This window comes from Misgurnus anguillicaudatus, chromosome 5 (genome assembly GCF_027580225.2).
Source record: "Misgurnus anguillicaudatus chromosome 5, ASM2758022v2, whole genome shotgun sequence".
Lineage (NCBI taxonomy): Eukaryota > Metazoa > Chordata > Actinopteri > Cypriniformes > Cobitidae > Misgurnus > Misgurnus anguillicaudatus.
In genome coordinates, this window is record NC_073341.2 from 15786907 (window position 1) to 15798319 (window position 11413).

General features: G+C 37.2%; 2 protein-coding genes across 2 annotated transcripts; both read right to left on the minus strand.

Moving 5' to 3' along the window:
• Positions 1-295: 295 nt before the first annotated feature.
• Positions 296-5096, minus strand: ywhabb (tyrosine 3-monooxygenase/tryptophan 5-monooxygenase activation protein, beta polypeptide b). The gene is made up of 6 exons (XM_055167257.2): positions 4841-5096; positions 3682-3982; positions 3441-3564; positions 1336-1499; positions 1041-1136; positions 296-954 (listed from the first exon to the last, which is right to left on the minus strand). The coding sequence occupies exons 2-6, from the start codon at positions 3973-3975 to the stop codon at positions 898-900; spliced, it is 735 nt and encodes a 244-aa protein (XP_055023232.1). The 5' UTR covers positions 3976-3982; positions 4841-5096; the 3' UTR covers positions 296-897.
• Positions 5097-7078: 1982 nt separating this feature from the next.
• Positions 7079-11338, minus strand: LOC129413549 (eukaryotic translation initiation factor 2 subunit 2). The gene is made up of 9 exons (XM_055167256.2): positions 11179-11338; positions 10703-10880; positions 10483-10583; positions 10200-10344; positions 8893-8987; positions 8622-8770; positions 8291-8347; positions 8118-8203; positions 7079-8011 (listed from the first exon to the last, which is right to left on the minus strand). Exons 1-9 carry the CDS (start codon positions 11191-11193, stop codon positions 7836-7838), a joined length of 1002 nt encoding a protein of 333 aa, XP_055023231.2. The 5' UTR covers positions 11194-11338; the 3' UTR covers positions 7079-7835.
• Positions 11339-11413: the final 75 nt, after the last annotated feature.

Consider the following 11413-nt stretch of genomic DNA (forward strand, 5'->3'; position numbering starts at 1 on the left):
GGGGCAGTATTATTATAATAAGACCTCCTTATGACATTATAAGGAGAGCCAAATTTCAACTACCTATTTTTTTATGTGCTTGTAGAGAAAGTTTTGGTAAACCAAAGTTACTGGGTTGATCTTTTTCACATTTTGATAAAAGCACTTAGCACTTAAACATGGTAAAAGTAATGCCATTGCCCCTTTAATATTTTAATCACATTTACCTTTAAAGATTGATAAACCTGTATTTCTCAAACAACAGCTCTAGGAACACAGTAATGACGACGCAACAAAATGAGTCAAAGCAGAGTACTCGAATTGACGTAATTGGTGAAAATAAACTGCCAGTTTAATAACCATACAATAAAACCTGTAAATACAGATGAATTATACTAAAAAATGATCGTAACAAAAACAAAAAAAGGATGAAAAATGCACAACCAGCTAAAGTGGAAAAAAGGGAATTATCAGGAAAGACGATTAGAGTTCATAACCCCAGATCCCCAATACACACACTCTAAAGCGCATACACACACAAAACACAGCCATGTTTCCATGTAGTTACTCTCCATCGGCAGCGCACTCACTCTTACACTCGCACGAAAGGATAGGGCTTTGAGAATCAGTACACGTTAAATTCACAAAGAAAATGACTGGACCTGTTTAACGTCAGCATGTCACCCTGTAAGCCACCAGCCACCCCCCCTCCCAGCCACTGGTGTCTGCATTGCTGAGCATCTTCCTGTGGACAAAGCTCATGCTGATCATCATACAGAAGGTACAGGGGAGCGGGGCTGGAAACTGAATGGAGAGGAGTGGATGGTGTCAGGTGGAATGAGGTGGGATGGTCAGTGGAAGCCATTTGTGTATTTAAGATGGATGTGTGTGGGTGCGTGGAGATCAGTTTCGACTCCCCTAGTTATCGCCCTCAACCGCATCTGCATCGTCACCCTGATTTTCTGACGTCCAAAGCTGCGGATACAAAGAGAAATCGTAGAATAAAACATCAGCCAATAAGCAATACATACAAGAAATATATTGTATGGAGGATTACTTACAGTGAGGTTATCCCTTAGAAGCTGCATGATCAAGGTGCTGTCTTTGTAGGAATCCTCATTTAAAGTGTCGAGCTCAGCAATGGCTTCATCGAATGCCTGCGATAAAAGTTCGGATTAAACAAGCTGTTCCTCACATATGCTTAACAAATGTTTCTTTTTTAATCCATGTTTACGGATGTATTGCTATATATTGCACTACTGTGTGTGTATTTTATTCAAATATATTTAAGATCAAGTTTAAGTGCAGCATTTGTAAGATGGTGCAACACTGCCGGTGATTTAAATAGGCACCGACCGTTTTGGCAAGATGACAGGCCTTATCAGGAGAGTTGAGGATCTCGTAATAGAAAACGGAGAAGTTGAGGGCAAGACCCAACCGTATGGGATGTGTGGGCTGCATGTCTTTCTTGCTAATCTCAAAAGCATCCTGGTAAGCCTTCTGAGAGTTTTCAACTGTGCCTAAAAGAAAAGTAAAAAATGTATGTAGCGATTGATATAATTGTAAAAAATACAATTTTAACTTTCATCACTACTGAAAATGACAACCTGATTTTATGGGGTGGTGAATTCCTACAAAGTGAACTGTACAAAATTGTACGACTATTAGAAAAAAATAAAACATTTATAAAATCCCATTTCTAAGCCCACCCTTAAACCCAGCATTACTGGGGCAAAAGCAGTGATCGTACGAATTCATACAAATTAGGCACCTTGTAAAATACAAACAAATTGCAATGAGATCTGGTTTGAATTGTCTTTAAAGGGGACATATTATGAGACTTTATTAATCCTCAAACGCTCCTCGTTTTCTGTTTACACTTCTGGCCCTTGGGGTCTATGTGACCCCAAAATTGAAAACATCATTGTAAGAAAAATATACATTTTAAATAATACAAATAATATATTTTTTGTTTACTTCTCATCTATACAATAAAGCTATGTTTTAAGATATTTGAAGTACTTTCGTACCCGTTTACCACAACTACACCATTAGCTTGCCTAAAAAAATAACAAATTTTATGAAAATTCACATAAATTATAATCTAAATTTAAATTGTTTTTAGATATTGATATAGGTGTTAGGTGTTCAATTCAGCCATCGGTTTTTAAAAGAAAAAAAAGAATTACAGTTTAGGAATTAAATCATTTCAACCAGCAGATGCCCATAGAGACCCATTCATTTTACTGGATATGGACAACTGCTCAAATCACTACTTTAGTGATACATTTTATGAATTTATGTTTATATAAACATTTAAAAGGATATTAAAAATAATTATTATTTCAAATAGTCATTTTTTAATAGTTTTTGATGCATTTTGAAATGTCTGTTTTTACAAAATGCCACAGAAATTAGACTTAGTGTAAGTGTGTGTCTGTGTGTGCGCATGCGTGCATGTGTGAGAGAGAGCCAGCATGTATGCGTAAGAGAATGTGTGTGAGAGGCAGAGAGAGAGCATGTATGTGTGTGCATGTGCGCGTGTTTGTGAGTGTAAATGTGCGTGCATTAGGTCACACCCCTTTAGATCTTATTTTCTGCATTTGTGTTGCCAAATTCCATACAAATGCTCTCTGTGGCAGTCATACCTGTGTGTGTGTGTTTGTGTGAGCATGTGTTTTTTGCATTGCATTTGTGCACAAGTACCAGGCCTTCATTTCTGTGTCAAAATTTTCAGATTTATGCTGGATGTATTGATATTTATTTTTTGACAAACAGAAAAAAAATTACTTTTTTTGCATTTCCTATTCACTTTCAATGGGACAGGTTAATTAAAAATGTTTTACATACCTTTAGAACAACCAAATCAAGCTCAGTTTTTTGTGTGTATTTAAAGATAAATTATTTAGGAAAAGTCACAAACTTTTATATCTCCGAGATGAAGGGAACCTTTATTTTACTAATGAAATGTTGTTTGGGGTTAAATACCCCAAAGATAATTTATTATATCATGTTAAAAGGGCCACTTTGTATGTGCAAGCAAAAATGTGCCGTTTTTTGGGTGTGTCTTTTTAAATGTAAATGAGCTGATGAAATGCAAACACTGATCACCATAATGGTGGTTTGTTGAAATTGAAACTGAATTGTGTTGTCAATTATTTCTTTCTCTCTGCACTAAATGGCAGTGCCATGGTTGGATAGTGCAGATTAAGGGACGGTATTATTATACTAAGATCCCCTTCTGCCATCACAGGGGGAGCCAAATTTCAATAACCTATTTTTTCACATGCTTGCAATTTCAATAACCTATTTTTTCACATGCTTGCAGAGAATGGTTTACCAAAACTAAGTTACTGGGTTGATTTTTTTCACATTTTCGAGGTTGATAGAAGCACTGGGGGCCCAATTACATCACTTAAACACAAAAAGGTATCACGCATTCACTTCTTGAATACACTTACTGGTCTTTTTATCTGCAGATGCAACCTCAGACAAGTATCTATAGTAATCGCCTTTCATTTTCAGGTAAAACACCTTGCTCTCTGCCAGAGAAGCATTGGGAATGAGGAACTTCTCAAGTAAACCCTACGAAGAGTGAGAGAAAGAGAGGATGGGACATAAATTATACCACATAAATTCCAGAAATTGCTGTTATCAGGTTCAAGGTTTTTTTAGGAGATTAAAAGAACAGATCGCAGATACCAGCACATCATTGCAGATGTCCTGCAGTTCGGTCTCGATCTTTTCACGATACTCGCGTGCCATCTGCTGCTTCTTCTCGTTGCCCTCTGTCTTTTGCTCGATGCTCGAGATGACACGCCAGGAGGACCGGCGGGCACCCACCACGTTCTTGTACGCCACAGAAAGCAGGTTACGTTCTTCATTGGAAAGATCCACACCCTCTTCAGTAACAGCCTTCATAGCTGCTGCCATGTCGTCATAGCGCTCTGCCTGCTCAGCCAGTTTGGCTTTCTGCACCAGGTCAGCTTTGTCCATTTTTAGCCTGAGAATCAGATAAGAGCAGTCAGATATGACAAAGACACATTTACAATCAAGTCTAATGTTTGGAAAGCCAGAGACACACAGCCTGCAAATTAAGTGGGATGTAAGGGACACTTTTTGACTTCTGTCACACTTCTGTCTAGAAGTCCATTTAGCTAAATTGACCATATGCAGTAACATAATTTGCAATAAAATAAGTAAAATATATAATGTAAATCTGCGTTTCAATAAATTTTATTGATGATGAGAAAAGTACATTCATTAAGAACATTAAAACGTTCAAATGTAATGCTTAATTTTCACGTTTACATATCTATACTCAGAATACAACAGGTCAACATAAATGTCTTTAAAAAAAACCTCAAAATATAATGGATGGCCTGCTAAAATAATCTAACAGTGCCACAGACAGCACACGCGATTTGCTCACATCCACCGTTTAAAAATAACTAACATGACTTAGAAAATGCGAGTTGTTATTTTTGCAGTCGTGACGCTTCTCGATTCATTGAACTCTGTCAGGCGACGATGACGTTAGCTAGCAGGCTAACCACACACCCTTTCATTGATAGCGAACAAAGTCGCCGATATTATGTAAAAGATTCTCGACTTTGTAAATAATGTTGTTAATATAATTTTATTGTTACACGCGAAAGGCTGGCAGGACGTTAGACATTTTATTGTAATGATTAACCGTGTCTGATTAGACATGCGAGGCCTGACGAGCGCTTAGAAACCTGCTAAATCCCTTTGCTGCCCGCATAAACGGTAGACAAGACAATTTTACACAATCTATTTACTGAAAATACATCGTTCAACATGCATAAAGGTGATTTAAAGTATAAGGTAAATAACTCACGTTTTGAACTTCGTTTATTCGGGCTTTAATCGTTTAGAAAGATACACTTTGGGTCCCTGTCCTCCGCCTGGCTCTTCGGTTGTTCTGGGTAGTACCACTTCCGCTAAGCGTGACACTTCCGCTTCCTGCCAAGCTCAAAGCAGTCCAGTTGAAACTTTTTAATGTGACTAAGTATTTGAGATTGTGTTAATCCTGCTTACTTTATGGGGAAAATGTTTAAAAATCAAATCGATTTGCTGCTATTATGAACTGGGTATATTTAGTAAGCAGGCCGTAAAAACCCGCATCAAATGACCAGCCGTATGTACGTAGCAGGAGGCAGGCAGGAGTGGTTATGGGTGGGGCACAAGAGTGGCCACAAGAAGGGCCAATCCTATGTAGGCCTATTTATGTAAAACTGAAAATGTCTCAATAATTTTTAGTTCAATACGCCTTAAATCAATATCAATGACAGTGATGTTATATTAGCTTTCACTAGCATTATTTATTTAATGTAGTAAACATATACAACTGAGGAACTCGGAATTATATACCGGTAATATTACTTTTGTGGTAAAAACTTCCACTTCTGAAAAATTACCTTCTTTGGGCAAGACATAGTAAACATTTGCAAAATCACTAAAGATGCAACTAGAACCATTTGCAAACTATAAAAAGTGTAAAAACGAAGAAATTGAACTACATATTAGGTGGCGCTGTGGTCCATGTGACTGCCACATACGGGTTGTATTCTGTTCTAATCTAAATACTCACAGACAAATTTGAATGTTATCCACGGTCGTCATTTATCTAATTCATCTTTCGTGCACTTAAAGGACAAGTCCACAAAGTCAACGGATTCTTCCAACCAATCAACAATTCTGATAAAAAGCGGAATATCTTTACATAGAAATCAGTTAATTTTAAGGGCGGTATCATCCAGTAGTCAAATAGCAGCTTCACGTCACTTCTTAATTGGACCTGTCCTGTCGTGTTAGCAGACTAGTCCCATAAAGAACGTGACATTTTTGTCCCACACAGAAAATAAGACACTGAATATCTGCAGAAGAGGCCAAAATGGTATATCAATAGGTTGCAGGTCAGGGTTATAGTGAACCTAACCCAGAACCGAGACTGCCATATCTACCTATTCTGGGTAATTTGGATCTGGGAGGCACATGCCTGATAGATTAGGTCAGTGGTTCCCAATCTTTTTCACTTTAAGGCCCCCAGTTGCCTACAACAATATTCAAAAGCCCCCCACAAACTCATTTTTTCCAAATAAAATTACCAATAATAGCGCTTGCAACTAGACAGATGCATATTCACTACAAAAATGGCCAAAAAAAGAAACATCTTGATTTTTGCTTGTTTTAGCTTATTTTAATGCTTGTTTTGTCCATTTTTTTTTTGAGACCTCATCGGAAATCTGCTGAGGCCCCCCTGGTTGGGAAACACTGGATAAAGTTATTCAGCGTCTAACAGAGGAATTTTAACTGAAACAGCTTAATAATAAATTGCATTATCTTGTGAAAAGTGTAATTGCTCTTTGTTAACACCAAAACATACTTTAAATTCATTGTAACTGTTTTGGTCTTTAGGTGGCCATCAAGTATGTCTTTAAGGAGATGAATAATAGGAAGCTAGAAGTTTGACTTTGAATCTATTGTAGTGATTTATATGCTTGCATATATACATATACAGTGTGACCCCCAAAACTTCTGGACAGTTAAGATATAAATCTAGGGGCGGTTTCCTGGACAGGAATTAGCTTAAGCCAGTACTAAGCCTTAGTTTAATTAGGAAATACTAGTTTTAGCAAACATGTCTCACTAAAAACATTTTGAGGCAAAACAAAGAGCACTTATGTATTTTAAATACGATTTTGATAATTTCTAAATGTCAAATGTATTAAAAAACATAATGTGGTAGCAGCTTATGCAATTAAATAAATTTTGACTATTGTATACAAATTATTTTTGGGGTTATTGCACATCAGAATTTAGCCTAAAAATAAATGCATATATTGTGATTTATTGTCCAAATTCCACTATTTTTCTTTATTGCAAAGTCCAGGGTTCGATACCATTAGTTTAGTTGATCAATTTTAAATGAGTAATTACAACAATAACCCTCTTTTTATAACACTAACAAAAATGTTCACATAAACATTTAACTACCATGTAAAGTAGTACCAAGTACTAAGTAAATAATAGTGATCAGATCCATTGAGATGGATTTTAATGATTACCAAAAAAATATTCCACAAAATGACTTTTTATTTAAAAAAAAAATCATTCAAATGTCAACAAAAAGCCAATGCTTTAATCTAAGAACTTTGAAACATGGCCAGACATTTCCTGCCCAAACATTGTTATAAGAAAACAACACAATTTGTATCTCTATTGTATAACTCAAAAGAACTTGTATTTTAGTCCTCAGAGGCGATTCATACTTTTGTTAAACTCTTGAGACAATCCCCAAATACAATCTCTGATCACCCACCTTTAACACAGAGATTGTGCATGAAGAGACTTATCTATGAAAACATATTTTGAGACTATTCACTTTGCCTTTAATAAATGACAAATTCTGATATTACAAGCTGATCCAAAAGCACAAAGGAAAATGTGTAAATCTTCTTTCCTTTTCCATCCAATAATATCCCTGCACATTTCTCTGAAATATAAATACTGCTCTAAGAGTATAAATTCACCAAATTTGCTTTACTGCCGATATCCTGAATGCAGAAAAAACTATGTATAATTTCAGGAGATAATTAGATTAACAAAACGGGTAAAGCAGAGGCAGCCTGATTGCTACAGACCATTTAGGTTCGCCTTCACATATATTTATAGAAATGACACCCAAAACTTTTAAAAGTTTATTCCAGAGGATCACACACTGGATCAGTCCACCCACTTCAGAAGACAGTAGCATGGATGGATTTTGCCTTGTCGTCAGCAAGACAGGCAGAGCATTGATGTGAGCAAGAGACCAGAATATTGAAATTGTATTAGTTGGCTTTGGCTCGAAGCTGGGCTCTTTTTCCAGTGACAGCCTGGAAGCCGGTTTTAATGCTGGCAACAGAGCAACGTGAGTGACAGGTTTCACACTGCAGGAAATAGAGACGTGTATCTTTCTGCAGGGTTGTATCTGGTGAGCGGCAGGTATGACATGTCACATATTCCTCTGTGAAAAGAAAACATGGGGTTAACAACAGCAGCATTCTTCATTACAGTAATCATTTAATAACATACTCATATACAGCAAAACATGTCATATCTCCTTGACTTACTTATATATCTTCTCAAAACGTTTTCTATTTGTTTCTGTTGAAAGCGTCCTTTGATCACAAGCTGATTATTTCCATCTATGGATCCACTAAAAAGAGCAAACAAATTATTTTCAACGTCACTGTTCCACCTTTACATAACCATGCAATGAAATGAAATAAAGTTTAAGGAATACCTTGTTCCTAACTCGGCTAACAGGAACGCCAAAAGATGTTTAGGCTGTCGATGCAACCTGCAAACATATAGTAAACAACACCAATATAGATTATTTAAATGATAAACTCTGGCTTATGTAAAGCTCTTTGGTTAAACACCAGATGTGTTTTAAAATGTGCAATACAAATAATTGTACTATATTGTATTGTAGTACAACGGCAATTATATTAGGAATTAATTTGTTACATTACCCTAAGTCAATTTGATAAGATTCAATTTGTTGTACAACATTGCAGTTGTTTGTATTTATCTTTAAACTGTTGACTTAAAAGCTGTATGTCTGGACTCACAGTTTGCAAATGTCCGTAAAGTTGACAAAGGACGTTTTCTTGGTCCCAACTCGGACAACCTGAGGCGGCTTCATCACAAACTTCCTCTTTTCGCCTGCCACCATATCAGGATTCTTCTCCCTCATGATGTTAAACACACGACTCAACAACTGTAAAAACACAAACAGAATGGTACTTCAGCCTTAAGCAAATATACTTCAGAAGCTTTGAGTAGACTATAACAGATGTGGAAGTGAAGAGGTAATATTCCTTATCATAATCATTATAATACCTCATCATATGTGTAGTCTCTCTCTGAACCTGCCCATGCCGGGCCCGACTGGGAGCTGAACGTGATGCCATCAGTGTTCTTCTCATCTTCCGTGACTGTAAATAATATGAGGAATTATTAAACACTCATTGCATTGTGGGGTTGAATGAGTCAGTGTACTTAATAATGTCCACTATGATGTACCATTTATCTTCCCTCAAATAGTATGCCTACTTAAGGGTATGGGGCAAATTTAGACACAGCTATTGACGAGCTAAGCGTTCTTCCAAAGTTAAACATTCTCAAATCTCACCGCATGGACAAGACGTGAAGTGCAAGTGTAATTTTCATTTATACTTCTGCGTCATTGTTCTCGTCACCGTGCAATTACACATGCAGAAAGCAATGCGGCAGTGTCCATGCGTATGTTCAACATAGGCAGTACAAATGGAAACGACCAGAGTATAATTTGGGCATTACAGTAGCCAGTTCGGTTTAGTATTATATACAGGGTTCCCACACCTTAGTTAACTTCAAATTCAAGGACCTTTTAAGGACTTTCCCGGTCCAATACCCTCAAATTCAAGGACTAAACGTGGAGACACATTTCAAGTGAGAGCAAGGTTACATCGTGTTACCTTTAAAGATACATTGTTACAGTTCCCTTTCGAGGGAACTTGCACTGCATCACTGCGGTGACACTTTGGGGAGACCTCCAGTGGTAAGTGCGTCTGAATGTGTATATCAAATTCAACCAATGGGGAGGCTTAACAACAAAGACAGGGTGACGTGGGAGCCAGGAAGTATATCGCTATCTGAAATATTGCCAAAGACTACATTACAGGGACGCAGGAAGTATGGCAAGGGAGACGCAGCATCTCGTCTACGTAACTCAAGACATTTTCATTTGTCAAACACAACTAAGCAAAAAAGCATTTTGGCATGAATCAACATTCGCATAAAGAAGATATAAGCATTTAAAGTGAACAGTTTAGCACGTGTGCTTAAAAAGTCTAGAATTTTTATGATATTATCCTACACTACACAGGGAATATGGATTTTTCCCCCAGAAAATTTCTTGCATAAAATAGATTCATGCACTTTCAATGACCTGTATCTATGTATGTATATTTTCAAAAACTTCTCAGGGCCTTGAATTTTTCCCCCAGACTCACAAACTTTCAAGGATTTCAAGGACCCGTGGGAACCCTGTATATAGTACTGTTACATTTTTGACCATAAAACGTATTTTATTCTGGTTAATACAGTATTCCTAATAATATTAGTCAAAGAATAACCAATAAAACAAACTGTGTCCATCTCCATACCGTCATCTTTTTCCACAGTGTCACTTTCATCAGCAAATTCCACTTTTTTAGGTTTCTTTTTCTTTCCTCGTAGCATCAGGTCTAAATCCTCATCCTCCACCACCATCACCTCCTCCTGCAGCACTTCTCCTTCAATTTTCAGCTCCTGGTCATACAATCAAACTGAAGAGTCAATAGCCTTTACAATTATTAAGATGATTATTCAAATCTTACATAACCCTCAAGAAAACGTGTTTAGAAGGTTTTTTTGACAGCTGTGTTCATTTCACTGGTAAGAACGAACCTTCATGCCTTCTTCAATGTCGTTGTCTAACGTTTTCTTCGGCTTCTTCTTCTTTTTCTTCTGATTAAAGAAATTCAGATCGTCCAAATCATCCGAAGGCTCTATGGAGACAAACTGTGCTGTAAATTGAAAGGTCCAAACCTGCTATACTTTCTGGCTTACAAAGGATACATCTAAAAGGGAAAATATTGCATACTCCTATTAGGATCATTCATCTCACCCTTTTTCTTAAACTCATCTTCTTCTGGCTCCATCTCTCGCTCCTCTCCGGCATCAGGCTCAACCTCATGCTGCTCAGGCTGTTGAACCTCCTCTCCCTGCCCATCTCCATCCTCATCCACCATGAAGGGCTTCTTCTTCTTCTTCTTCTTTTTGGTTGTGCTGGGGTCGAATAAAATCTGAGGACACGTGATCACAATCATGCTTATTTGCTCAGTTTTCATTGTGCTGAAGAAATGCATACAGTGCTGAACTGGGTTATTGTTTAGGCAATAAAGTAAAAACAATACATCGATACAGCAATTGATACTTTTTTATGAACTAGAAACACGCCTAGTTTTATACGAAACATGTCGCGCGTTAAAGTCTAGATTGTAACTGACGCGCTTTATCTCTTAGCCCAATGTCACAACGTGACTGAATATTTCCAGACGACTGTGAATAATGGCAAAATACAGTAATAAAGCACCACAATACCTCGTCTTCTGACATGATGGCTGAATCAAAAACGATTTTTGGCTTGCTCGGTTTCAAAAACACGTTTAACTCGACTTCCGATTTTCACTCTTGCATCAGCAAAAAGCTTAGGGCGCGTGCGTTCTTCCGACGACAAGTGATTTCGTCACGAGTACGACATTACCATGCGACTGTCCATGACGTCAGCAAAGATAATTTTTTTGATATCTTTTTTATTTTTGGATACACAAAAGCT